This window comes from Cyrtonyx montezumae, unplaced genomic scaffold, assembly GCF_038088225.1.
Source record: "Cyrtonyx montezumae isolate F1298 unplaced genomic scaffold, pur_monq_1.0 scaffold_19, whole genome shotgun sequence".
Classification (NCBI taxonomy): Eukaryota; Metazoa; Chordata; class Aves; order Galliformes; family Odontophoridae; genus Cyrtonyx; species Cyrtonyx montezumae.
In genome coordinates, this window is record NW_027071925.1 from 6,340,134 (window position 1) to 6,368,000 (window position 27,867).

Sequence of the window (27,867 nt, forward strand, 5' to 3'; positions counted from 1 at the left end):
TGACACAAGGCACGATTTGCTTCAGTTAAAGACAGAATAAAGCCACAGCCCGTCCCTGGCAGCTCGCTGCCCATGCTCCTGCTGTTCTTTGTGGGGCCCTAAAGATGTCAGTCTTGATTAAGTTTTAGTGAGTGGGTTTGGGGCACTGCTGAGAGGTTGGTGGCTCCGGCACCGTCCGGACCCAGCCCAGCCAAAGCCACACTGTGCTGCTGTGGGCCAGCACTAACTGCAAACGGTTGGGCAGCCCCTCTCATTTCAGCATTGCTGCCCGTAATTACAACTCCCAGTTGGCTGTGGCTCATGTAACACCTTGCTTTGCTTGAGACAAGCCACTGATGGCCTGTCCCAAGAAAGACCTGGCTGCGTAATTTGGAGTCCACATGTGTTTCAGAAAACCCTCACTCAGCTGCTGGGAAATCCTGGTGGTTTCGGAGTTTCAGCTGCAACTTCAAATTTTGCCTCTGCAGCTCCCCGTGTGCCCACAGGCTTCTGCATGTGCCCACAGAAGTCCCACAAGAGATTCACTGAGCCCTGCAGCGCTGCCTCGGGGTCGCTAGGAGCTGTGTCTGCCCCCCACCAACCCCACGAGCCAGCACGAGCAGGATCCCATTCACAGAAACCAGAATCAGAAAAGGAGCAGCTTGAGCAATTATTTGCCTACAGACAAAGCCTTGTTGCTCTTCTGTCCGTGTGCGTGGCACCGGCAGGCCACGTGCTGTGCACTGCAGCAGGGCACGGCTGCTGGGTCCTTGGAGTAGTCTGCAACTGTGATGTTGTCTGTTGCAATATCCTCCAGGGCCTGGGCGTAAGCCCTGCTGATTGCAGGCAGCACTGCCTGATACTCCCTGGATGCCACGTCCAAAGGCTCCTGCTCCTGGATGTCGTGATCCAAGTTGAAAATGAGCGGTGGGTGGTGATGCTCTTCAGGCCCGATGCTTCCATCACAAGCCTTCGCCCCTCCTAGGGAGGAAGAGAAACAGCAGTGCCAGGCTGCTCACCCCTGCCCAGGTATCACCTCTGGGAGGGTCTTTTGCCACCATAGTGGCTTTGGGAGCTCGGGTCCCTTTGCTAGGCTGAGTGCTTCTGAAGCAGCAGCGCTGTGGCATGCTCCTTGCTGAGCTTGCTCCTGTTGGTGTTAATCCGATTTGGTTTTCACCCATACCTGCAGGGAATCGAGAACTCCAGAAGCTGTAGTGCTGACTTTGGGCTCTGTAAAGCACTGCCCTACCTGTGGTGTAGAATGCCTTGTACTGAGCCAGCCGCAGCACCTCGACCTCCCCGTCCTTCCCCGCTGCCCCGCTGTTGGGGTGAAGCAGCATCTGAAGGAAGAACACAACACGGCCCACTGCAGACAAAACCTGCTCTGTCCCAAGATCTCCCAACACGGGGTCCCCTTCCCAATAAACACACACACACAGAGGCACTGCTCAGCTCAGGAGCTGCAGCAACAACCTGAGTTCTGCCCGCTGTGCCCACGAAGGGAATCGGGGTGAGGAGGAAGGGAAGGAGGGAGGGGTGGGTCGAGTCTCTGCTCTTTGGTATTTAGGACACTTGATGCCTTGGCACGTGGCAGCGAGGAGACAAGTGAGCTGGACGGTGCTCTGATCAGCTCTGCTGCAGAGCCAATGGCTCCGCTGAGTGCGTGAGTCACCAGAGGTTTCCTCCCTGGGAATTGAATTTAAAAGCGATTCAAGAAATTTCCACTGTGCTAAAAATTAGAAACATCTGCCAGAGTTGTAGGCAGCTGCGGTGCCAAGTTTAGTAACAGTGTTCGCAGCTGATCAGCGCTGTAATGACATAGCAGGTGTCCGGCACGGGGCCCTGCACACGGAGCTGTGCCCTGGGGGCACGGTGCTGCACGGCCCCAACAGTGGCACAACAACTGGGGGAGGGGAAATTCCCATGGTTTCCTCTATTGCCCTCAGTCACAGGGCCAAAGAGACAAAACTGCCACCTGGAATGTGGTTTTCTAACTACCAAGAACTGAACCTACCCCTCTGCTCCCAGCCTCAGGGCTCAGCTCTGCTTATCCCTACCTCGAGATGCCCGGGGGGGGGGGGGGGGGGATGCTGCCATGAGGCTGCAGAGCACCGTGAGCCCCAGCACTGAGCAGACAGTAAGGGCTGAGGGCACACACCAAGAGCTCACACCAGCTCAGCCCTTTCAGGAAACATTCCCAGGTTTGCAGCCAGTGACTCTTATTAAAAACAAAGAAGAAATAGGAAGGAGAAAAATAAATAAATAAAAACCTTCCTCGGGCACGTAGAGCTCCGGGCTGCTTTCACAAGCGAGCCACGCGTGGGGAGGAGGAGCACAGCCCTCGGACATTACGCTAATGGAAACAGCGTATTTGTTTGACACTCGTACCCTTGATACATTTCGTGTGATGTGTTTATTTGCACTGTAAACAGCCTTTGCTCCATACAGGGCCTTGGCGGCCGCCCAGCTCCACCACAGGTTGTGCCGGCGCCGGGACGCGAGCAAGGTTACGGCTCAGCCCCCACCCGCCCGAGTGGGAAAGCAGCTGTCAGCGTGCGGGGACTGAGCGGCCGGGAGAGGAGAGGAACTGCTCCGGGAGGATTTGTGTCAAGGAAAACCCTGCGACATCAAAGGTGGTTTTGCCATCAAGAGATGAAAGCGCCGCGTTCCCGCAGCTGAGCCGGGAGGGGATGATGCTGCACCGAAGGATGCTTGTCTGCAGGGCTGCGGGATGGGCAGGGACAAACCCTCCTGGGATGGAGCAGCCGGGACGGGCAGGGCCCCGAAGGTGGCACAACACCCCCGAGAGCACAGAGCAGCAGAGCCCCACTCTGGGGATTTACCTCCCAAGCACGCAGGAAGGGCTGGAGAGGGCAGCCCCACACTGCCGTGCCTCTGTGAGAAGGGTTAATCCCTGAGCTGTGTCCCATCCGCTCCCACGGTTTATCTCATGGTTCAGTAGAGGGTTCCATAAATACGAACCGAATACCAAAACCCTGATGGACGCAGCTAGCAGATCCAAGATCCCTGCTGGGAGTTGGGCTCGCAGTGCTTGCAGGAGAGCCGAGTTGAAAAGCAAAACCAGGCTGTATCTGTGGGTCTGCTTTAAAGCCAAACCTCTTTTCATTCGGTTCGGTGAAAAACTTGTAAAATTCAGAGAAAAACGCATCGCTGTTCTCCTCATTCTGGTGGCTGCGTTTCTCACGCCTAAAGGAGCCGTCCGCAGCTCCTATTGTTGCAGGGACAGAGAGCTGCAGGGCACGAGGCTGCCTGCCCCACTCAAACATCAATAACGGGCACGCTTCCGAGCCAAGGAGCTCAGAGAAGGAGTGCTTAATTACATCTCTATCTGTCAAGATCAATAAAGCAGATAGAAGGAGGTCTGAGCCCCGGGGATCTTTTGTTTCACATGCCTGTGCACCTCTCGTGACCAGGAAGGAGGACCCGTGGGGCTGCAGGAGGGACGATGCTCCAATTTGAAACCATCTCCCCTTGTCCTGTCACAACAGTCTGCTACAGATTCTGTCCCCTTCCTTCTTACAGCCCCGCCCTTCAGATCCAGGCATGTCCCCAGGAGGGGGCTCTCCTTACCTTGTGTCCCACGTCCGACAGCCCGAAGAGAACCGGGGACACATCCATGCCATCAAAGCGCCTGTGTGGGGGAAGCGTGGCTCCAGCCAGGGCCACCAGCGTGGGGAAGATGTCCAGGGTGCTGGGGAAAGAAGCAGGTCCCATCAGAGCACTGAGCGAAGCCCCCAGCCCCACCTGCACCCCACCACCCCTTGCTTGGGGGGCCCTGGCTGCTCCCCTGCAGCAGAGCAGGGTGCAGCCCCCACCATGTCGTGCCCCCGGGCAGGGGGGAAGGCACCGGGTCACCCTGTGCAGAAAGTGCAAGCACAGGGACTTTTTTCAGCCAATCCCAGCAGATCCAGCAGCCCCAGGAAAATGTGGTCTCGCTTTTGCCTCGCACAGCACGAACCAAAGCAGCCAGAATGGAAAATGAGAGCGGTGCTATTTTGTGCGCTCGCACCAAAACGCCCGTCAGCATTTCCACCATAATCCTCTCTTTTCAGGGGCCTCTGCCACAAAAGATCTCTCAGGGCTGGGTCTCGGCTGCTCCCTGCCTGGGTGCTGACACAGAGGGCACGTCCTGCTGCACGGCACCGCTGACACCTCCCCGTCGGGCAAGTGACACATGGTGCTCTCTGGGCACGCAGCTTGGCCGTGGTGACGCTCGCACTGTGCACCCTGCACCCTACAACAGCACTGGGACCCAGCACCACCCAAGCTGAGCACCCCGGGATGCTGCAGGACTTCAGGGCCCCTCGCTCCGGCCTGGAGCACGCAGGCTGCTGCGTGAGCAGAGAGCAAACAGCCCAGGACTTTAGGGCCCCTGTTTCTCCCATTCAATGAGTTTTAATTTAGCTGCTAAGAGACCGAGAGGACAAATAAGAACAAACAATGCTGAGGAGAGCTGAAAGGCAGCCCCGGCTATGAGGCTCTCGTGGAGACGGCCGGAGCAGCCAGGAGGCACCGAAATCCTCTGCTCCCCACTGTGCAGAGCTGGAGTGCATCCCTGTAGGATCACACTGAGCTCTGCACGGGGCTGCCCCACATCGCTGCCGCGGTGCTCAGCACCCATAGGGTGCAACCCCAGCACCGTGATGTGTCTGTACCCATCCCGTGGGTGGTTACCCTAGCTCAGCAGCCGGGCCCCCCTGGAAACCGTGAGAGCTGAAAAAAAGGCAAAGCAGGAAGAACTGGGGCAGCGTCGGACAGGTGCAAGCAACACACTGGGATGGAAGAAGGCATTTTTCAGCTCGTAGTGAGGGCTCCATGGGTACAGACAAGCCTTAAAAGCCCCAGCCGGAGCTCAGCACCCGCAGAATCAGCCCTGTCCCTGCCAGCCCCGTGCTCTGTGCTCTGCTCGCTCCTCGTCCGCTCCACTGACCCATTTCCTCAGCTCCCTGCAGGGTGCGGGGCCCTGCGGGCGGCTCCCACCATCAGCTATAATTAAGAAGAGCCGACGAGGCAGCTTTGTGCAGGGCGGGGTGTGTGTGTGCATGCCCGTGCAGCTCCAGCTGCTGCCTCCCCAGCTGCCGGCCACGCTCACCTCCTCTCACCCAGCAGGGAGGAAACCAAGAGAGGTGATGCCACGCAGCCCAGGGCAGAAGGAGCCCAAGGAGGGCCAGGCCGGGGAGCTTTATCCCATGTCAGGCTGCAACCACTGCCAGCATTTCCTAACCCCGGGGTGAAGGACGCAGGTAACGCCTGTCCTTGCCCAGCCCCACACGATACCTAGCAGAGGTCTCCCAGGACACCAAGATGAACCAACCCACTCAACCCAGAAGCGTTTAAGGTGGTAAAACCATCCCACCGAGGTCCCCAGGAGCCCCGTGCCCCATGGCAGTGACCCCTACAGCCCCACAGCACCACAGAGCTCCAACTGCACAGCTGGGTCGGGCTGGGTGCCAGCACAGCCCCAGCCCGCAGCTGGCAGCTCCCTGCCCTGGGTTTGGTTTGTGTCACACGCCTGAACTTTACGAAACCTCCCTGGGCTGTTGGCTTGAATTTCCGCGGCGGAGGCAGGCTCCCCTGCAGGCATTTCTGAATAAGCAAAGCTGGGATGGGCTGTGCGTCCTGGAGGAGCCCGGAGGTGCGGTGGGGCTCAGTGCAGGGACGGCAGCACCGAGGTGGCTGTGGCCAAGCAGCTCTGCAGCTGACGTGCGGGCACAAGCGGGCCCAGCATCACAGCTTTGTTTTCAAAAGGGGCACGAAGTAATAATGATCAAGAGCTGAGGAGACCCCTGGGGAACGGCGGAGCCCCTGGGTGAGCAGCACAGCCCGGTGCTGGCAGCTGTCTGCATTTACAGCCACCCAACCTGCTGGACTGGATCTGGGAAATGCAGGAGATAAGGGCTGGGAGATAAGTGGGACCCCTGGGGCTGCTCGGTGCAGGGGGACGCAGGCTGGGGTTCCCCATGCAGGGATGGATTTGCAGGTGCAACCCCAGGGGTGCACTCATCCATCAGCAAACATCAGAGCTCCAGAGCACGCCTGGAACCGCCAACCTTACAGAAATCCCAGAGCTGCTTGCTGCTGCAAGGAGGGCTTCAAGAACTGCAAGGAGAGCTGCGAGGACACATGGCTCTCACTGTGCCAGTCCCCTCAGTGCCACCGTCCCCACCGTGTGCTGTCCCCTCTGCTCTCACCCACGTGCAGGAGAGGCCCAGGACTACCTCAGAGCGTGGCCGTGCTGACTGCCAGCCCTGTCCCTCCAGACAGCCTTTCCCACAACCGCACCCTCCTTCCCATTAAGCCATTTGCAAACCACAAAGCCTAACCCTGCTCCTCGGTGGAGAGAGAGAACATCGTCATCTTTTAATTATCGGGAGGCACTCAGCCACCGCGGGGAAGAGACACACGGAGCCCTGCAGCTGCTAACGCGGATCCGCCAGCCTCACAAAAAGAGCTTTCAACTCCAATTTGCTGAAGCATTGAAGTCCTTGGGGAGAGGACAGAAGTGCAGCGTCACACACAGCGCGGGCCATGTCCAAGCAGGGCCCCGTGCTGCCAGGACCCAGGTAACCACGCAGCTCCGGGCTGTCAGCGTGCAGCAGTGTGACCTTGCAGACCCACAGCACAAAGCACGGCTTGCTGGGCTGCAGACACAGCCCACCCCATCTCCCAAACCATTCCTACCTCAGCATGGCGTGGCTGCTTCGCTGGGCAGGGACGTGGCCAGGCCAGTACACCACTGCTGGCACCCGGTGCCCTCCTTCCCAGGTGGTCTGCTTGGCAGGGCTGCCTCCTGCAAGAGAGAGCAGAGCGCTCAGCATCCCCTGCGTGGGAGCTGTGCAGCCATGGGGACCCTCTGAGCCCAGAGCTGGGGCACAGAGCACCTGAAGGGAGGAAGGTGGCAGTGGCTGGAGCTGGGCGGGGGGAGGGAGAAGAGCTGATGGAGTTTGTAGAAGAAATAAAGAGAGGGTGGGAAAGGGGCTCAGTTTGGCACTGCCTTTGTTTTCACGTCTACTCCAGCATTGAGTAATGAGACATGGAAGTGAATAGTTCCATCCACCTGCAGGTGGGGAACGCAGGAATTTGTTCCAGGGGCTCCCAGCCATCCCCCCCGTGTGTGTGCACGGGGTGCAGTACCTGACAGCACACTGACAGCCCCCAGCCTCGTTAAAAGCACATCCCTGCTGCTAACCCTGCAGCAATCCCACCTGCTGACCAGTTAACCCTTCTCCTTGTTCCCTTGGCACGAAGCACAGCGGTGGGAGAGCCACCAGCCCCTGCCTGCAGCTGGTGGGCAGGAACATGGGTGCTGAGCAATAAAACAAAGTGCTGAGCAGCACAACGGGGCTGCAGGTGGGTGCCATGAAGCTGCTGCCTCCACTGCAGCACCAAGAGCCCCGAGCAGGCAAGGGGAAGGGGTTGGGAACGGGGTGAAGGGAACATCCCAGCCCCATTTGTTGCATGGAGCTCCCAAGTGGCTGTTGCCCTTTGTCTGCCTGGCTTTCAGCGTGCACATGGCAACGGCGCGTGCCCGCAGACATTTCCTCGGGCAGAGGATGGAGCCAGGGGACATTCCTGCTGTGGGACCCCACGGCCGTGTGCAGTGCTGCAGGATGCACTGTGCCTCCTGCGTTTCCAGCTGCCATAGGAAATGGTATCACTTATAATAAGCATTAATTGCAGTATTGCAGTATTGCATCTGTGTTTCAAGGGGTTTGATGTACAGCGCGTGGCCCGAGGGCAGCGGGAGTAGGGCAGCAAACCTGTCTGACTGTCCATCAGCCCACTGAGCTCCTGCTTCCCTGCAGCCTGCCCAGTACGGCTGTGGAGCAGACTGGGAGCCCACACTGCCTGTGCAAGAGCTCCCGCTCCCGTGTTCAGCGAGGGATTGGGCTGTGACACCCCAGACCCAAGCAGGGATTTTTCTCCAGAGCAGAGATGATGCAACCAAGTCGAAGCCGTGGCTTTCCAGGAACGTGGAGCTGAGCATTCCCATGCAGGGACAAAAATCACTGAGTCCCCACTCCTCAGTGCATCCAGAGCCCTCCAAATCCGACTCAGAATACACCCACATCCCCAGACGTGTGTCCCTTCCTGGGCACTTGGGAATGAGGGATGGGGTTGGGTTTTCTGGGTGGGCAGGGGGATCCTGGGGGAGGGAAGGGAAGCTCTTCCCTCAACCCGGAGCTGGGGGGCCCAGCACTCGTGTTTGCTGTGCTCTGCATGCAATGGCTGTCTGCACCGAAACGAGTGGAAAACATTCCTGGAATTTGGGTTGGACCCTAAAAGGAAACGCCAAGCTCTGTGAAATGTATATAACCCTGAGCAACAGTTCCTCCCCTTCCTCCCTCTCTTCCCTGGCGTGGGGAGGGGGAGGTGCCCAGGAGGGGGCTATGTGACCACCAGCTGGCAGCCCACCCTCCTCCAAAGCCCCGTGCTCCCCAGGGCAGGGTTGTTTTGGCAGGGCTGCATGTGGGCAGCGAGATGCTGGAAAGGGGCCGTGTTTTTGTAGGTTTGTTCCCGAACGCCGCACTGCCCGTACCATATGCTCCGGCTTGTGACCGTCGGTTGCTCAAGAGCAACCCAGGTCGTCAGCAGGGCTTGTTTACTAAGAAAATGAAGGTTACGATTTCTTCCCAGGGCCGCAGCACCCGAAGGAAGGACCCTGGGAACCGGAAAAGGGAGCGGGGGGGAACCAGCGGCTGCCATCCTCATGGCTGTGCTCACACAGCACCGGCAGCAGCTTCCTCCCCCGGGTAGGTGTCAGGAAGCAGATGAGGAAAGCAGAGCTGCCTCCGTGTCCCCCATCCCCCCCCCATCCCCCCTTGCAGCTCCCCTCCCGCACTGACCCCGAGCGAACGGCGAAACATAACCCGGCACACATTGACAGTGCGTAACACAAGCAGAAGTGGGAAATGCCTGACTCATGCATGCTTCTGGCCGCCCCGGCTGAAAGAAACCCACCAACCAGATGGCTTGGCCGGAAAAGGAGGAAATAATAATAATAATAAAAACAAAAGAAAAGAAAAAAAAAAGTTAGAAAGAAAAGTCCCGCTGGGATGGGCTACGGGGAGCACGGGCAGGGGGTGCAGGGGCTGAGACCTGAGTGGATGAAGGGCAGGAGCAGAATGCCCCATTGGATGTGAGTCCCAGGAGCTGCTGCATCAGGGGGATGAAAGCAGTGGCTGCTGATTGTCAGCGTCCAAAAGGTTTGGGGTAACAGGGACCTGGGGGCTCCATTCCCACCCAGCAGTAATTTTAGGGGAAAACTGAGAGAGAGGGGCATTACCACATCTGTTTGAAATACGGCAGGAAAGGAGGAAGGGGGAGGGGGGCGGGGGAGAGAGAAGCGTTCCCTGCTTTCTGCCTGTGAGCAGAGCAGGGCTGCCTGGCATCAGCCCCATGTACCCCCTCCCTAGGAGCCCCCAGCCCCTTGAGGTCACCTCGTGCCCTCTGCCAGGCCCCCAGCAGTGGCCCCAGGCGTCCTGCCAGCTCACACTTCTGCATCCAAGGGCCGTTGTCACCTGCAAGAGACAGAAACGTCCCCATGAGTGGCAATGGGGGCACCTCTGCTCTGCAGGGAGGCTGAGAATAAGGGGCCCTCGCACCCCATTCCCGTCCCCTGGGTGCTGCCCTACGCCGGCAGGAGCAGCTCTTATCCCCAAAGGTTTATTTCAAAGGGATGGGGTCCATTTCTGGGGGGTCCCAGGTAAGTGGCTGGAGAGGAGCCGGGGCACGGAGGCGGCCGTCACCAGCTCTGGGCACTAATGAGCAGCAGAGCAGTTCCTGTGCCAGGAGCAAGGCGTCCTCATTAGGGAGGCCGCTCGGTGCCAGTGGATTTGGGCTTCTTAATGAGTGCGGATCTGAGGTTCAATTAGGCAGACCATAGCCACGGGGGGTGGGGTGGCGGGGTGGGCACTGGCCGAGCTGCTGCCACCACGGGAGCCACATCCCCACGGTGACAGCCCAGGTCTGAGCGGTCCCCGTGTCACAGCACATCAAGGACTGCGGAAAAACACCGGTCCCGTTTCCCTGTGCCAGCGGAGCTGGTGCACGGCCATCACCCACCACCGTGGCCAGATGCAGTGCTTTACCTGTGAACCACAGCAGCGTGCTGCCCTTCCCGAAGCGGTCGGCCAGGAGCTTGACACGTCCCACCAGGGCATCCATCTCACACAGGGCAGCCCCGTAGATGCCCCTGCCCGGTGCTGGGGTGACCTGCAGTGGCACGTGCATGTGGGCCAGCGCCAGGTAGAGGAAGAAGGGACGGCCGCTGTCCCTGAAAGGAACAAGGGGAGAGTTCAGTGGGGTCGGGGTGAGGTGCAGAGGGTCACGGCTGAGCAGGGGACATGGCGAGGTGGCCCTTCCTCGCAGGAGCTGTAAGCTTGCTACAGCTCATGGGGGCAAACTCTGCCGCCCTGCACATGCTGAGCCCCCAGAACTCCAAGAACCAACAGTGGGGAAGGAAAGCAGAGCACTGCTGGGCAGCGCTGGGTGCCCGGCACCTGCCCCAGAGCTGTGCTGGGAGGAAGCAGCAGGACGAGGCGTCTTCACTGCGTGAGTCACTCCTTCCCTGCTGAATCCTCCCTGCTTCCTCTCCCCCAGCTCCCCCGGGTGCTGACCTTCCCCAGGGCACCCACACTCAGGACGAGCTCATCCCTTCCTCCATCTCCTGCGTCCGACAGCACAGCAGCCATGGGCAGATGCATCGATGCTCCCCTTCCTCCCCTTATGCAAGAGGGGAGGCAGCGGGACGGCTGTTTGCTTTTAAATCACCAGAGGACACGTCCTGTTTTCTTGTTTATGGCTATATTTATCTCCTCCAGTGTGGCTGCTCTTCCTCAGGGAGCTCGGAGGGGAAGGGTGGGATGGCAGGGAGGGGCCGGATCCCTGGGACATTCTGGTGTGGGTGCCCCACAGCCCCGGTGTGGCCAGAGAGAGCTGGGGGCTGCAGGGCTCCCACAGAACCGCGCTTCCTTCCTTTGCCTCCTGCACATCGCTCACCTTGGGATCCCAAAGTAAGAAATCTCACCCTTCCCATAACAGCCAGCCCATTGCAGTGCAGAGCCGGAGCCCCACGTGGATTTGAGCCCTTTCAGCACCCTGGGATTCAGGAAACAGGGAAGCTGGCTGCACATTTCTGCAACTGGTGCTGCAAGGCACTGCACGGCACCATTGCCTGTGGGATTTCTGAGACCCTGGAACAGGGGAGCACGGTTTGGCTCTCAGTGATTGCCCGCTGCCTGCGAGCTGGAGGAGCACAGCAACCTGCCCCAGCCCTGCCCTGCAAGGAGCCACGGGCTTCACGCAGAAACCTCCTCCACTTCAGCACGCAAAAAATGCTCAGCATCCCCTTGACTTTTATCAGCAGCAGTGCCCCAGCGTACCCAGTGATTCCAGCTCTCGTGGGGCAGGCTTGTTTTCTCATTCTGCCTGTACCACTCTGGCTCAAACCCAGAGCCCCAGCACGAGTTTGTCCCGTGCACCTCCAGGGGAACTCTGAGACTGGAGGAAAACAGAGTGCAAGGATCCTTATCCCAGCACCCAACTGAGAACCCCGCTCGCCTTTTGCATCTACGTTTCAAAGCTCAGCCCCTCTCCTGAAAACTGAGCAAACATTTAATCAATAACTTAAGACTTAATGTCCTTGGCTTTTGCTCCTGTGTTTGTTGTGCTCTAAGTGTCCTGGCCAGAGCAAAATCTCGCTGAATTGCTCAACCTTGACACGACTGGTTAAAAAAACACCGAGATGACAAATCCTGTGTTCTTTTCGTTGCCCCATAATGAGTGAGTCAGGCAGAGGAAAACTGAAATAAACCATCAAAGGAGAGGAAAGGCAGGCACCTGTTTAATCCTGTTCCCTGTAAACGCAGATAACCCCAAGACAGTGCCCAGACTTCTCCAGAGCTCTGACACAGGCCTTTCCTTGCAGTCTTCCCTCTGCCTCTCCCATTTCTTTACCCCCCTACAGCACTCAGACCTTTTCCAAGCCTCCCCAAGCTCAAGCAGCCCCGGGGCTGTGCCAGGCAGCGGGTGCTGTCCCTCAGATGGCCTCTTACAGCACTGCAGAAAGGCGTTTTGCAAAGTCACAGCCACTAATCCTTGAATAATAGGGATTAGCGTTACGAAACCCATCGGCAGGACCTGGGGGCTGCTGTCTCCAGGAGGTGCTTTGCTCCTTGGGGAGCAGCAAACCTGGGCTCCCTTTCCCTGCACTGCTGGGGAAAGTCATCCATGAAATGTGATGACCCCGAGGCCTTATTTGGGTCCAGCACGCCTGGGTGCTGCCCACACCTCCCAGCACATGCTGCCTGCTCTCCCCTGTCACCTCTGGGTGACACCACCACGAGGACAGCAGCACAGAGGAGGATGGGTGATGGTACCTCCCTTCAATTCTAGCCTGGATGCTGGTGGAGCCCAGCCATGCCTCCACTTGAAAGGCTGTGACCTTTGTGGTTAAACTGCGTTTATAAATCCCTTTGCATGTGATCCTCTGAAGGCCAAAACACTTCTATGGGAGTCCTGTGGGACCTCAGAGGAGCTCCTTCTTTACCCAGAACATCAGAAAGTGAAGCCTGGAGACCCCGTCTCCGCAGATCTGCTCCCCCAGCACAGCACTGCCACTGTGCAGCCGAGCTCGTGAGTTCAGGGCACGTGAATTGTGGCCGCCCCAGGACGAGCAGAAAGTGCTAGCCAGCCCCACGAGGTGTGGGGAGAGGGATGGGGATGGGGTTGGTGCGTGCTGTCCTCACCTTGCCTGCTGGATGAAGCGTGCTGCTGCCTCCACGTACCGCTCCACCAGGCTGCTGAGGTTGACGGGCTGCTGGATGATGGTGTGGTTCTCAAAGAGAGGAAGGGCCACGTCCGTGTAGCAGTCCTTGCTGGTGGGGCTGCAGGAAGAAATCACAGTGTGCCTCGTGGCCACAGCAGGGACTGGGATGGCTGCGAGTGGGCACAGAGCACACTGCTCACCCAGACTGGCAGAATGGCAGCGCCAGAAAGGGGACAATGCTGATGTCCCCACGGCTGCTCCCTGCCTAGCCCTGCCCCATGCTTCACCTCTCCATGCCACTTGCAGGGAATGTGAAGGGAGTAGCTCATGCGACTGCAGCTTGTATATCCCAACTCCCAGCCCTCAGATTGCCCTCTGCGTGGAGTGTTCTCACCAGAGCTGTACCTGGAGGCCGTGCTGTGCCGTGGGCAGGGTGGGCAGGGTGGCACGTTGTAGCCAGGGGTGTCTGTGCAGCCCATGTCATGGCTGTAGGGGATCCCGAAGTAATAGTCAAAGCCTGCGGGCAAGGTGGGGGGGTTAGTGAGGGCCAGGTAAGTGCTGGACACTGGGCTCAGCTCCACCGTGTCCTTACCACGGGAGATGGGGTGGTGGTGGCCGTGGTGCCCCAGGTGCCATTTGCCTGCGTGGAAAGCACAGAAAATCATTTTAGAGGTTAACTCAGCCGTGGGCGCTGCCGTCACCAGCAAAAACCCACGAGGCACGGTGCAGGAGGTTTTAATCTAGCAACAAGAAAGGCCACTTGTTTGTGCTGGCTGGATTTCTTTTTACAGAAACCCAGAAAAAAATGCCAAAGGTATCTCGTGTCTGCGCAAATCAACCATCTCCAGCCTTAAAAAGCTCTTTCATGTGTTGGCATTCAGAGGAGAAAACTTCCTAATCCCTCCAAAAGAATCAGGTTCGTCCTCTGATCTGCGTTGTCCCGAGGCTTGCCCACACTGAGCACACTGATATCAGAGGGGAAGAGCAACAATTAATGGGGAGAAGAGGCAGCAAGGGCTTCTGTGCTGATGCAACCCCAACACACGCATGGTCACGGGGAGCTGCGTGTGCAGAGGACTCAGCACCACCTGATGCATTTTCAGATGGGCTGCGCTGTGCTGTGCACGCAGGAGGGTGCTCAGCACCACAGCCCAGCAGCACAGAGCATCCCAACCTGCACTGCCAGCCCCTGCAGCATCACACCCAGCATCACATGCACCCGGGGCATGCGAGGGCAGCACTGCTCTGCACACGCAGAGTTTTCTCAGGAACACTCAGCATTCCCACTGTGAGGTTAAGCAACTTCAACTTCCAAGGAAAACTGGGGCAGGCCCAAACTTCAGGCTGCATTTGAATACAAAGAGGAAAATAAGGGATTACGAAAAGAGGGGAAAGTTCAGAATCTCTCCCACCTTTAGACTCTCCTCTAGCAGCCAGCACTTGCCCTACCCACCCACGCCGCTTTCTTTTAGGGCACCTTCATCCCGGCCACGGTGGGTGTTACCTATAGCTGCTGTGCTGTACCCAGCTGCCCGCAGCACCTCGGCCAGTGTGGTCTCATTGAGGGGCAGGCCGCCCAGAGAGCTGATGGCAAAGTTGTGTGTCACTCCATTGCGCACACCGAGGCGCCCCGTGAGCAGAGAGGCGCGGGATGGGGAGCAGGTGGAGGCAGCAGAGTGGAAATCCACGAACCTGGAAAAGGAACAGTGTAAAACGTGCACAGAGTGAGGCTGCCCCGTCCCCCCTGGCGCACACACAGCCCTATGGGACCCAGAGATGAGGGGACCAAGCGGGACAGAGCAAGCAGGGATGCTCAGAAAGGCCCGGGCTGGGGACGCACTGTTACCTTGTCCCTTCGGCAGCCAACTCATCCAAATGTGGGGTCTCCTTCGTCTCGGCCCAGTTGGCCCCCAGGTCCCCCCAGCCCAGATCGTCTGCCAGGATGATGATGAAGTTCGGTTTCCCCTGTGCCACTGGGGGAGTGCAGAGCCCCACCAGCACGGCGAGCAGCAGCACAGAATGTGGGGCTGGGGTCCCCATGGTGCTCATGGGATGATGCTCCCTCCAAAATGCTCCCCCGGGGCCAGGCAGGGTGCCAGGTGCTGCTCCACAACTTGGGCTACCGACCTGGGCCAAACATCTGCTCCATCCTTCACACACAGGCACGGCTGGTACTCCTAAGACCAGCACCAGCAAAAGTGTTATTCTTACAATTCAGACGCCCTCTTTGAAGCCACTGTCACTCTACTTTAAACTTCCTTTCCTTCCTGCTAAGTACCTAATGAAAGACAAAACTGAACTGTTATTTTTTATCTCCAGAAGCTCACTCAAATTCAGCAGCTCCCGTTGGGGTGACGTCTGACAAATGGCTCTTCCTGTGTAGGGTTTCAAGCATAAGTTTGGCAGCAGACCTCGTTCCCAGCTCTCTGAAGTGTCCCACGTGGCTGAGAAGCGCCGCAGCTCTGCTGATAACTGTCAGGAATCCTCTGCCTCAGGTGGGAACTCCTGTGCAAGAGACACAAGCAGCCATCAGGACCTGAAGAAGCTCCCTAACCCTAATCCTAACAGCCCGCAGGGAACGGCTCATCCAGCATCGAGGCTTTGCCTTTCAGGTTGCATTTCTTGCTGCTCAGATGCCTGGTACCCAAAGACAACTGCCCCTGGCTGAAAGCATGCAGACAAACCAAAAGTGCAATAAAGCCCCAAAATTTCTAGGCTTAGAGAAGTAAGTGTAGCACTTGAAACTGGTGAGCTGGGATGGCTGCTTAGGGCAGGATTTGGCTCCAGGTGGCAAAGAGGCAGCAAGAGGGGACAACCTGAAAAACAACAGCTGTAAAACCCAGTGTCCTGAGCACACGGGGGTGTGTGGCCAAGCAGGACAGCAGGAACAGAGATAAGGGGTGAGGGAGAACAGGGAGGGAGCGGTCACAAACAAACGAGGACAACGTGACAGAAGGCAGCAGGAGAGGGAATACGATGAGCCCCATCTGTAGGCCAAGAGTTTTGTAGCTGGCAGAACAATTTATTTGCAGGTTTCGCTGTGCGTGACTTAGGGCTGTGGCTCAGATGGGCAGAATCAGGGCTTTCAGCACAGCACCGCGGCGGTGAGGGACAGAACTCAATTCATAATTCATTGCCTGGAGCTTTAACTCACCAGCTCCCAGGCAGGGCCCTGCAGCTCTCCTTGTGCTGGGTGCAGGCAGCACGGTGGGATGGGCCATGGGTGCAGAACAGCCAGAAAACACCTGCACTCTCTTTGAGAAGCCCATGGGTTTGGGGGAGGGGAGGGGCTTGAAAGCATCGATTCACCCAGGCACGAGCAGCTCTGCAGTTGGAGAGGACCACATTATGGCCCTGATGATCTCCTTTCCCCTACTCACCTAGGTGAACATGTCTACCTAGAGACCTATGCCGGGTTTTATAAGCTCTATCTAAACAAAAGAGAGATAAGGAGCCGTGCTTGCAATTCCTCCCCTCCAGCACCGAACGGTTTTCAGGAGATCTGCTCCCTGTGTGGACACAAAGCCCATCCCAGGGACCACCACCCCTCAGAGGGACCAGGGCACGGCCCCTGCAGGAGAAGGGGCTCCCATCCAGAAATGGCAGGGGAAACTGCAGCAGTGTTCTGCTTTAGCCCAGAAGAGCTGGGGACAGGAGCAATATGCCGGGGCTGTCAGCGTGCTGTCGGGGCAGGGGGATGGGGAGTGCCACCAGCACCTCAGTGCACACTGCAGTTGGTTCAGAGGGACCAAAAGGGAGAAAGCTGAGCCCCTTGTAGGACCCCACCTGAGATGCACTGACCGTAGAAGGATGCAGCTTTGCCAGGAAGCCATGCCACAGGACCCAGCCCCACAACATCACCACAACCCCAACAAACCCCATCCTCGTGTGAGCTGCGAGGATGCAAGTCAAACCTCTCTGCAAGGGGGGCAAATGTAAAACCCCAGCGTCTCAGAAGCTGCTCACTGACATGAGATGAGTGAGGGCTGCCGGGTTCTCCTGGCACGCTGTGGCAGTGTGATACGTCACAGCAGACAGCCAGCACACCTACGCCTTCAGAGCATCCAGATAGAGTCACCCTGAACTTGGCAGGGGCTCCTGTTTGCTTTGGGGAGGGACACCAGCGTAACACAGCTAAGAAAAACAATCAAAAGCGTTTTCAAAGGACATTCTATTCTGTCTACTTTACAGGGGGAAGTCATCTGGGCCAAAATTTATGCACTGCTGTCAGACAGGGAATCTGAGCTCCGATTTCAGGCGGCCTTTCCAAAAGATGTTAAGAAAGACAAATGGGAAAGTGGGATGTGAAGACGCAGCATGCACTCCTCTCCCTTGTGCCAGAGTAACTGTGCTGATCGAGGGCTCCGACCTCCAGCATTACCTGCAGGGATCGAGGCCTCCTCGACTCAGCAGACAACCTGCACTGGCTCGCTGTGACACCGGGCTGCTCAGCTGGCTGTCAGACAGGCGCTGTGTAACCAGGAGTGGTTAAAAAAGAATGAAGTGAAAGTGTGCTTTTGCATGCCAGGTAGAAACGGAGGGGGATAAGGCAGAACCAGACAAACCAGTTCAGAAAAACCCCACGGCCTCTGCAGGACACTGCTCGGGAAAGGCAGAATAGGAGAAGGTGCCTCTGGGGCTGTGCCCAGGGATGCCACCGCCAGCTCCTGGATGCCAGCAACAGAGCTCTGGCCAGGAGGATCCGCCGTGCATTTATTACACATTAACCAGAAGTTTGCAGTCTTGGGGCCAGCATGATGCCTTCCACATTTTTGACATACTTCTGCATTTCCAGGCCCGGTGACACCTGCAATACTCAGAGTGCTGCATCCCAGCCCCCATGCACACGGGGACACAGCGGGACAGGAGAAACCCAAACTGCAGTTCTGCTGCTGCCAGGGGCTGTCCAGCTGCTGAGATGGATGGGGATGCATCCTGGTAGGGGTAGCTTGTTTTTGTTACCACGTGCAGGTGCTTTATCTTCTCATTTGAGCACAGCAAAGGGCAGGCAGTGCCCCACTCAGGCTCCATGTGCGAGCAGAGCCCTGCTCCTGGTTGTGCTGCTCCTGACAGCACTCTGAGCTGTCACAACTCCATTCCAGGACAAGGTTTCCAACTGGAACCGTTTACACAAGCTCCCCTCGCAGAACAAGCAGCACTGACAACAACATACTGCTGCGGACTTAACTAGGATTTCTGCCAGATCCTGAGACCCGAGAATGTTTTTTCACTCATCTCACTGTTCGGTCTTGGAGGAAAAGCATTGCACACGTGGAGCAGCGCTGGACGGACCTGAGCCGAATAACTGAGCTCCAGGTTCACACTCCAGGTGGGCAGCACAGTGCTGGGTGACCTGCTGCTTCCCAGCAGCCGTCTCCTGTGCTGTCATGGTCAGATTTTGCTTCCCGTGGCATTTTGCAGAGCTCCATCTCAAGACCAGCCATCACTCCCTGAACCCTTGGGAAGCAGCAGGGAAAAGAATGAGAAGGCAAATCCACGGGGCAGATGCAACGTCCTGACAAGGAATACCAAGGAGCAAATGCCTTCGCTGTTGTCTTTTTTTTTTTCATGCCAAAGATATTTGCATTCTTATTTCTCCCTTGGAGGCACAAACCTGTTTTGCTGTCCTATAACCACTCGTGCTGTCGCTGCTGGGCTGAGTTACAGCTCGGGGAGGGCAACCCCAAGGCGATGCTGCATAATCTAAGTTTCCAGGTGGAACCCAGATCCTCTTTACCTGATCCGTTTGCAGAGTTTTCCTGCCCACTAAACCGACCACTGCAATCCCCGTTGTTAAAAGGACAAAGGGACTCCAGCCCAACTGAGAGCAGCGGGGCTCATTGACAGGTTGGGAACTGAAGGAGCACTTTCACTTGGGTTATTTTTCCAGCAGTGTAAGGCAGAATCAGCAGGCTCCACACTGCCCCATCAAACTGCACCCAGCACAGTGCAGGAGGGCACACGGGGCAGGGGTACGACGTGCTTCTCTGTTATCTGTGGGCAAAAGTCCCTCGTCCATGAGCCTTAAGGGTGCAAGGCACCAAAAGCACCCCAACACTGCGGGCAGAGTCCATCTGTGCCTGGCACATCTGGCACGGAGAGCTGGGCACTGCAGCGCTTCTGCAAACAAACTTTGGCACAAACCTAGTGCTGGGCTCTGCAAGAAGCGACGGAGCAAACCCAGAGCTCCTCGTGGCAATGCTTAACACCACTCCCCAAAGCCACTGCCTGCTCCCCTCTATGCTTTTCATCACATTTTTTGCTGAGTCCTTAGTAACAGGACCAGAGATGTCCCAGTACCACAGCTGGAGACCTCTCTGGTAAGAGGGTCAAGGACCCACCAGCACCAGGACTGGGGATCCCCAGTAGTAGGGCTGGAAATCTCCTGATAAGAAAGTCAGGGACCCCTCAGTAGTAGGGTTGGAGAGCCCTGAGTGATGAGGCTGGGGACTACCACGTATTGACCTGGGCTCGAGACCCTCCCTGTAGTAGGGCTGGGGGACCCCTCTGGTAACAGGGCCATGGAGCATCCAGTGCCAGGGCTATGGACCTCCCAGTCCCAGGGCTGGGGTCTCCCCCAGTCCCAAGCCTGGACACCCCCAACAGCAGAGCTCAGGACCCCGCTCCAGTAACAGGACTAGAGACCCAGCAGCAGCGCTGAGACACCCCGAGAAGCAGAGACCCTCCTCACCCCCCAGCAGCAGGGCTGGAGAACCCAACTAGGGATCCTCCAGTAGCAGCATCAGGGACACCCCCAAGCAGCAAGCCGCGAGACCCCCCCCAGTACGACAGCTCTCACCAGAGCTGAAGACCCGCGCTGACATCCTCGCTTCCCCCCCCCCCCCCCCCCCCCCCCCCCCCTTCCTCCCCCAGCAGGTGCTGTGCCCGCCCGGCGGTACCACTCTCCCCCAGCCCTCCAATCCCCCCCTCCTTCTCCCCAAGGCGCGCTCCCAGCACCGCCCCTCCGCGGCACACGCGGTACCGGCGCCGCCGCTGGGGCGAGCCGGGCCCGGCGCGCACATGGCGCTGCGGAGCCGCCGGCGGAGACCGGCTCCAGCCGGTATATAAGGGGCTGGGAGCGAGCGCAGAGCAGCAGCAGCCGCCGCCGCGGGCAGCGGGGCACCTCCTGTCGCCGCCCCGCCGAGGGTCCGCCGGCATGGGCAGCTCGTAGCCCCGCTCCTCACCCCGCAGCAGCACCCAGCGCCGCGCGGTGAGTGGGCTCGGGGTTGGGGTGGGGGGCGGCTTTTTTTTTTTTATTATTTATTTTTTCTGTTGTTATTATTTCTTTATATATAGATATATATATTTTTTCCCTTTTCCCACCCCCCCTCCCCTTTCCTTTTCCGCATCCCTTTATTTTTAGCCGGCGGCCCCGGCGCTGCAGAAAGCAGGTCTGAAATGTTCGGAAAGTGATGCAGGGAAGGAGGGGAGGGGGGGGAGGGAAGCACGCTGCGTCCCTCAGCTCCGGCATCTTTCATTTTTCTTTTTATTCCCCCTCCTGCGTGGTCCGCCTTAATTTCTTTTAATTTTTAAGCGCACGTTACGCACGCTAAGGTTTATTTATTATTATTATTTTTTAATGTTCTGGCGTTAATAGCGTGCTTCCTTCCCATCTCCTCTCCTCGTGCCATGACACCGGCATCCAGGGCCGGCCCCTCGGGAGGGACCTACGGCACTTCCCACAAACTTTGGGCACCGCACGGAGGTGGTCGTGTGCCCCCCTCCCCCCCACCTTTCCCCGGAGGGATGCTGATGGCAAAATCCCCCCACCCCGGGAGCCGTGCACCGGCCGCGACCCACCTGGGAATGCCGCAAAGTGGAGTGGTGGGTGCTCTGGGTGGGGATGGGGGGGAACACCCACCCACGGGGCCGCCCACGGTCACGGGTGGGTGCCGCCCCGCCCGCTGCTGGGTGAGAAGTTCCCCGGTGGGATGGGGAAGCGCTGCCGGAGCCGCCCAGGGTTCCTCCGAGTGTAAAATGGAGGAGGGAAATGCTTTTGGGGGGAGCCGAGAAGGAGGGGGGGGCCCGACCGCGTCCCTATCGGCAGCGCAGGTGCTGCGGTGCGGAGCTGAGCCGCGGCCGTGGGGCTGTCCCCGCGGGGATGCGGGGGCTCGGGAGCGCTTTTGGGGTACAGGTGCACTCCCAGCAGCTGCTCGATGTGATGATGTTCGGGGGCTTTAGGAGATCAGCAGCGTGCCGCGGCTTGCTGATGTCATTGAGCGACCCTGCGGGGGACGAGCAGCCCACCCCCCCATCCAAGGTGTGGGTGGACCCCAGGCTGTCCCTGCCCAGCGAAGGGCTGCGGGTTTGAGGGGGGGGGGGCAGGGGGGCCGGGCGCTGTCGGGAAGCCGTGCAGCCCTCTCTGGGTGCCGCGGTGGATCTTTCACGAACTGCATCCATCCCGCAGCGCTGGAACGCAGCTGATCTCGCTGGGTTTTGCTGATGGGAACAGCTCAGCCCGGTGCTGAGCGGAGAGTTTCTGGACCTCGGTTCAAAGGGGCGCGGGTGGAAATGGTCCCTCTGGGACCGTCGGGAGGAGGAACTTCAGCCCAACTCCTGGATTTAATTCCTCGGCAGCACGGGGGCAGCTCCAGCCAGCTGCTCGGCCTTGCCTTGCTAAGCAAAACTCATCTCGAGCTGATGCCTGGTTTGTTCTGTCCTGTTTTCCAGATCAAAAATGACTGTCAAAGCTGTAAAAATGCCGTGCACCACTCCAAATGTTTATACTAAAGTGCCTGATGGAGGATGGGGCTGGGCAATTGCTGTGGCTTTCTTCTTTGTGGAAGCTCTGACATACGGCGTTATAAAATCGTTCGGAGTCTTCTTCAATGACCTGATGGAAAGCTTTGATGAAACCAACAGCAGGATATCGTGGATAATATCCATCTGTGTGTTTGTGCAGACCTTCACAGGTAAGAGTAAAGGGCAGGAGCTGGAGGGTGCAGTCCTGCTGCTGACTCAGCACATGGGGGGCCTTGGTATCAGGGACCTGTGTCCCAATGGCTCTGTGATAAATCACAGCCTCCAGGCTTTATGGCTGTTTTGAGACACCGCCACATGGCTGTCCCAGCCCCTTGATCTCCCTGAGCTACAGCTCCTGCGTGCTACAAGGATGCAGCCCTTGGCCCTTGCTGCTCAGCTCTCAGTGGAGATGAAGCTCTGACAACAGAATAACTCGACTCCATGGTGAAAAAGATCTCAATATAAACCCGAGCTTCACCAAAACCCATTTACTCCTGCAGCTTTGTTCCAGGCTGCCCACCCACCCCGACCTCTTGCGCTGTGTGGTGCTGCAGGAGCGATGCTCCGCTGTGAGAGCAGACAGGGAGGTGGCACGTGGAGGGGACAGGGGTCTCTGCAGGAGGTGGTGGAGCTGCTGATTGTCTTGTTGTGACCACAGCTCTCTTCCCACCCAGCTCCTCTGTCGACGGTGCTCAGCAACCGCTTCAGTCACCGCTGTGTCGTGATGGCTGGAGGGGTGCTGGTCAGCACCGGCATGATCACCGCCTCCTTTGCCCACAGTGTGGTTCACATGTACATCACCATCGGCATCATTTCTGGTGAGTTCTCCTCCTCTCAGCTCTGCCCTACGCTTGGCTTGCTCCTGCTGCTTCCAGCAAGCTCTGCTGGGGGATGCTGCTGTGCTCGGGCAGCAGCTCGGACTGCTGGGAGAGCTGGGCTTGAGAGGAACGCCCTTCGTGGGATCACGTTCTCTCTTCTCCTTTTTCTCCCTGTTATTTTCCCCTTGTTCCCATCTGGCCTGGGTGTCCTGCTCACATCTGCTGCCAGTGAGCTTGCCTCGCTTACGGGAGCGATTGCTACAGGCTGAGTCCTTAAGCAGATGGGGTCCTCCAAGTGACGCTGCTGGCTGTTTGGGAACAGGTTTGGGGTTTTGGGCGTTTTGTTTTTTCTTGGGGTTTTGCTTTTGTTATTTTTCTCTCTTCCAATTTGAAAAAAATAACATCCTGGTTTCCCCAATGATTTTTTTTTCCAGGGTGACTTGCTGAGTTGGCCGAAATGATACTGTGTAATCTCGCCATGGGGAAAGCTGACTTAACGTGTTCTCGCATCGGTGTTTCCCCCTCCCTTACTTGTTGTTATGGCAATTTTTGGCATTTATTCACAGGCCTCGGATACTGCCTCTCTTTCCTCCCGACTGTCACCATTTTATCACAGTATTTTGACAAAAGACGTTCGCTGGTCACAGCAGTGGCATCTACAGGGGAATGTTTTGCTGTCTTCCTCTTTGCACCAGGTATAGTGCTGGAACACCATGAATTCATGCATGCCTGAAGCACGGCCCTGCTCTGATCTTTCTCCCATGAGCTGCTGCTGCCCATGGGTGGTTGCTCATGTAACCCTGTGCCCTGCAGGGCACAAACACGAGAGCTGATAACCATGTCTGCTGCCCTTCCCTGGCCCAGGGAGCTGTGCTGCAGGGACACCCATATCTCCAGCACAGGGGGCACAGTGGGGAGCTTGCAGCTGTCTTATGTCACAGCAGGGAGAGGGGAAGAGGCACAGCCAGGTGCTGGCAAGAGCTGAGCTCACCCAGCATCACCAGGCAGAGCAGGACATGCTACACTGATACACAACCTGCTGCTTCCCCGTATAGATCTTGCAGGCTAAAAATAAGACTGAGAAACTTCAGCTATTTGAAACATAAGGCAGTACGAATCACAAGCCCACTAACCTTTAGGAGCAGCCTTCAGCACAGGAAAATGGCATGTCCCATCACCACCAAAGAGGAAACTCAAATGTTGAGTCCACTTTCATTCACTAAAAATAGCACTACCTATGTCCTTGTGCATCCCTAACTATCTGGGACCTCAGAAGATCGCCTCAACCTGGTGACACCCCAAAGAAGTTTTGAGTTGGAAGGGATCTTTAAAGGTCATCTATTTCAACTCCCCTGCAGTGATCAGGGACATCTACAGCTCAGTCAGGTTGTTCAGAGCCTTCCTTAGCTGTAAATTCAAACAGTTCCACTGTGGGGATTGTTTAGTTATGCTCTCTTTTTCTGCTTTCTTTCCTCAGTAAACACTCATTTGAAGGAGCAGATTGGCTGGAGGTACAGCCTCCTTTTTGTTGGGGCACTGCAGCTGAGCATTGTCATCTGTGGATCGCTGCTGCGACCCATTATCATCAAAGAGCAAGAAGAAGTGAAGGCAGAGCCTCCAGAAGAGCCCACAGAGACAAAGTACATGCTTGAAAATGAGCAAACACGCACCTCAATAGAGTCCATTGACTCAGGAGTAGAAATAACTACCTCACCCAAAAATGTGCCTGGAAACACCAAAGCAGAGCCGAAAAGTGAAGAACCAAAGGACCATGTACAGATTATTGTTGAAAACAACAGCACCCCTACAGAACCAAAAACCAAACTACTGGACTTCTCTGTGATGAGAGACTATAGCTTTATCTGTTATGCATTCTTTGGCCTATTTGCTACCCTGGGATTCTTTGCTCCCTCCCTGTACGTCATTCCCCTGAGCCGCAGCCTTGGCATCAGCAAAGACCACTCTGCATACATACTGTCTGCAATGGCCATTGCAGAGGTCTTGGGAAGGATTTCAGCTGGCTGGGTGCTCAACAGAGAGCCTATCCGCAAGATCCACATCGAACTCATCTGCGTCGTTCTGCTGTCTGTAGCACTGTTTGCCTTCCCTTTTGCCTCTGAATTCTGGGGGTTGATGACATGTAGCATATTTTTTGGGTTCATGCTTGGAACGGTAGCGGGCACGCACATCCCGCTGCTGGCAGAAGACGACGTGGTTGGCATTGCAAAAATGTCTTCTGCAGCTGGAGTCTACGTCTTCATTCAAAGCTTCTCTGGGTTGGCTGGCCCACCCCTAGCAGGTAACTAATTACACTTTCATTGTGGGGCTCTTTTTTTGGTATGTCTGACAGATAGTGGTGCTGACCCGTGTAGAAAGCGTTCTGCCAGCCCTAAGAGTAGAACTGCCCTAAGGATCTGCAGCTAGCACGAGGAGACTCAGAGCCAGCAGGCTGCTGCAATGCAGCTCTGCAGTGTCCCACGGATGAGGCAGTCTCCACCGAGGAACCTCAGAGCTGAGAAAAATACTGCAGTGCAACCCTGATCCTGACAGTGCTGGCATCACTTCAGGCTGTAGTGAGTGGTAGAAGCAAATGACTTGCCCCGTGCATGTGTTCTCACCATGCCCACTAAGAACCAGTCTCTATCGTTATATAGAGATGCCTGAAGTGTCTTAGTGTCCCTGCAGTGATGGAAATTGTCTGACTTGCCTAGCAATGACACGCAGAGCACAGTGTTTTTACTGCTGATTTTAAGGGAGCATTGTTGGTCACTGAGTGCCTTTTCCTTGCAAATAATGATGCTGTGGTACTTGGATTTAAAGCGCTATGGGAGGGATGGGCAAGAGTGCGGGGGCAGGTGGTGGCTAACTGATATATCTTCTGTAGGTGTCATAGTGGATAGAACACAAAACTACAGCTCAGCCTTCTACTCCTGTGCTGCTGGCACGGTCATGGGTGCTGTGTTTCTGTCCTTGGTGAGACCGTGCAAGGTTGGGATGTGCCAGAAGCAGCAGCCGGGCACGGAGGGAAGCGTGGTGGAAGGCACACAAGAATCACCAGAGGACTTCATAGACATGGACATTGGAAAGGCAGATCATTCAGGAAAAGGCTCTGACAGTGTGGCTTAAAAACCACCCCTTCTCTATCTAGCACTCTCGGTGTATGACTACAGAAAGCATCAACTCTGCTCCACATTTTAAAACTGCATTCTGAAGGGAATGTGAAATTTTAAATGTGAACAGAACAGTTGCTATCGACAACTTTTTTTTATTCTTAGAAAAAAAACTTTTTTAAAACCAATTGAAAGCTCCATAGAAAGCCACAAAAGAGCAACTCCTGCCTAGCATGAAGATGTGATGCACACTCCTGCTTTCCAATAACACACGTAGCTAAAGTCTCGACCGACCCCATGTGAAAAACTGAAGAGCAGAGCCAGCCCATGCAGCTCAACCAGAGGAGCAGTCTGACTGTCTCCATCTCATGCTGCAAGCCCTGTGCAGTCCAGAAACCGATGACACTAAGAGAGAAGAGTATTTCGTACCATACCAGTAGGCAACTGCATTTTCTTTCAGAAGAAGGTGGACTGATGTTTCAGATTTGAGGAGGAGGTGAGGCTGGATAGCAGCTTAAAACGTTGCAACTATTCTTCTACTTAACTTGAAAGTCACAAATGCTGGGAAATTGGAGGCTCCATGTGTCTTTATGGCCAGTTATTGCTGCACGTGTATCACAATAAGGTCATTTTTCTTCTCCTGATTGATTTTTTTTCTTAGCTATTTTCTATTTGTTTTCTGTTTATAATTTAACTATTTATTAATTTATTCTGATAGTTAAAGGACATTACTTTAAATAACTGGAGAGGAAAAATTATCTTCTGCATAGTGGGAAGCTGTCTTTGCTAGTCTTTTCAATACCTACATTGTATTGCTAGCTTGTGGAATCATTAGGAAACTTAATTTTACAGCATAGTTGTTTTTAATAGGTAGGTCTTAAGTAGCCCAAATATTATTTAAAAGATGATAATAATACAGATTCGGCATCTCTTTCTGTAAGGCCTCAGCTGCTGGCAGCAGACCTGGCCCCACTGCCACGACCAGGAAAGATCTGGCCCAGCATGTCTTTTAACATGTCTGAATGTACCCCAAGGTTTCCCCTCCAGGTGCACAAAGGTCTGTGCCACATCACTGAATCACGATGGGTTGCTGCTAGCAGTGCCCCCTCCTCCCACAGTCGCTGAGAGGCTCTTTGCTGCTGCCTTCAGGGAGATATGGACTGGAGCCTGCATGCATTTAACCTATAACAGGAATTGTAAGACAACATAGTAGCTGATTGTGTAGTCTCAGTGGGAGAGGTTCCCACTCACGGTGACACAAGCTTGCTTACCCCACCTATATGCATCTTACTGCCTCTAGGCAACTCAGGGGGATCAATAAAACAAGTCTGCTTTGGTTCGATGCTTTGGAGAGGAGAGAAAAAAAGCATTTCTGTGCATTTAAGTGGAAGTGGCATCATGCATTAACTGCTACACTGACACGTCTGTGTATTTTACCAGCCATAGATATGTGGGACAATCTGTATAAAAGAAAAATTCCTCTTTGGGAAGGTGCTTGATTTGTTTTTCTGTCTTAGATGTCCAAAAAAGAAACAGGCACTCGTGCAACCAGGTGGCAGGAGCAGCCCATTGCTGCTGCCTGGCAGCTGTCACGTCCACGCTGCATCTCATGTCCTTTCTGTGCCTCAGCACTTTATCACCCCCAGCAGAACCTCGTGCCAAGGACTGGAAGACCCCTCACAGAGGACTCGTGCGTTGCGAGTCAGTGAGTAAACGAACAAATGTCGCGTTTCGATGTACTTTTATTTATTGTTAATTTATGATACTTCAAGCACGTTGGTAAACGTTCTGTAGCCTCGAATTGTGAGATTATTGGAGTCTTTGTAACACGAGACCTCACTACAGCACTTTGCTATTACAACTCTGCTTGAAAGTGGAATAAGGCCTCCAGGTTCTGTGTGTGTGTGTGGAAGCTCTCCGTTCTGCAGATTTACGAGGTTCTACTGTATTATTATTATTTTATTTTTACGACTGTTTCCAATACAGCTCAAATCCTCTGTTTGTCACTGACCTCACAGCACGTTTCTGTCCCAGCTCGAGCAGGGCAGTGTGGCTGTGCTGGCCCGGCAGGTGCCAATGCACTCAAAGCAGGATTTACTGATTTGTTTGTAATGTATCTACTGGTCTCTGGAAGTACTCTAAACACTGAGTTTTTGCAATAAACTTGTTCTTTTTTTTTTAAGCCCCTTTTTTCTTTATGAAGAACCTCCCTCTCCCTCCAGGGCTGCCCTACTGCTGTCTCTGCCTGGAGATGCTGCGCATTGCTTCCTGGGGCTGAAGCAGCGTGTCTGCTCTGCTGCTTGAGCAATAGCATGTTCCTCTACATGAGCTGCTTGGAAGCTGGTAGCTCAGCACTGACCTCGAGGGGTACTCTTGTCAACCCTTACAGCGTGGGCCTGATGGAAAGCCACCACCACTGGGTGTGAAT

The 27,867-nt window shown here is 56.0% G+C and overlaps 2 protein-coding genes across 3 annotated transcripts; one reads left to right on the forward strand and one right to left on the reverse strand.

The window, feature by feature from the left end:
* Positions 1-12: 12 nt before the first annotated feature.
* ARSG (arylsulfatase G) lies at positions 13-14,925 on the reverse strand. The gene is made up of 11 exons (XM_065735417.1): positions 14,616-14,925; positions 14,274-14,461; positions 13,362-13,409; positions 13,175-13,286; positions 12,750-12,887; positions 10,092-10,276; positions 9,441-9,521; positions 6,682-6,790; positions 3,571-3,691; positions 1,229-1,319; positions 13-960 (listed from the first exon to the last, which is right to left on the reverse strand). The coding sequence occupies exons 1-11, from the start codon at positions 14,816-14,818 to the stop codon at positions 650-652; spliced, it is 1,587 nt and encodes a 528-aa protein (XP_065591489.1). The 5' UTR covers positions 14,819-14,925; the 3' UTR covers positions 13-649.
* Positions 14,926-19,768: 4,843 nt separating this feature from the next.
* Positions 19,769-27,619, forward strand: SLC16A6 (solute carrier family 16 member 6). Of its 2 annotated transcripts, XM_065735422.1 has the most exons (6): positions 19,769-19,979; positions 21,440-21,681; positions 22,186-22,329; positions 22,896-23,024; positions 23,807-24,628; positions 25,214-27,619. In XM_065735422.1, the coding sequence occupies exons 2-6, from the start codon at positions 21,447-21,449 to the stop codon at positions 25,453-25,455; spliced, it is 1,572 nt and encodes a 523-aa protein (XP_065591494.1). In that variant the 5' UTR covers positions 19,769-19,979; positions 21,440-21,446; the 3' UTR covers positions 25,456-27,619. The 2 variants fall into 2 exon arrangements, with proteins under 2 accessions (XP_065591494.1, XP_065591493.1); XM_065735421.1 differs by lacking the exons at positions 19,769-19,979; positions 21,440-21,681 and having other exon boundaries at positions 22,245-22,329; positions 22,764-23,024.
* The last annotated feature ends 248 nt before the right edge of the window (positions 27,620-27,867 follow it).

Coding starts and splice junctions, on each gene's coding strand:
- SLC16A6 (XM_065735422.1), top strand. CDS start 21,447: ATGACTGTCAAAGCTGTAAAAATGCCGTGCACCACTCCAAATGTTTAT. Junction 23,025..23,806: donor TGTCTTCCTCTTTGCACCAG/GTATAGTGCTGG, acceptor TTCTTTCCTCAG/TAAACACTCATTTGAAGGAG. Junction 24,629..25,213: donor GGCTGGCCCACCCCTAGCAG/GTAACTAATTAC, acceptor TATCTTCTGTAG/GTGTCATAGTGGATAGAACA.
- ARSG (XM_065735417.1), bottom strand. CDS start 14,818: ATGAGCACCATGGGGACCCCAGCCCCACATTCTGTGCTGCTGCTCGCC. Junction 14,462..14,615: donor TTGGCTGCCGAAGGGACAAG/GTAACAGTGCGT, acceptor TTCCTTTTCCAG/GTTCGTGGATTTCCACTCTG. Junction 9,522..10,091: donor CACGCTGCTGTGGTTCACAG/GTAAAGCACTGC, acceptor TGTCTCTTGCAG/GTGACAACGGCCCTTGGATG.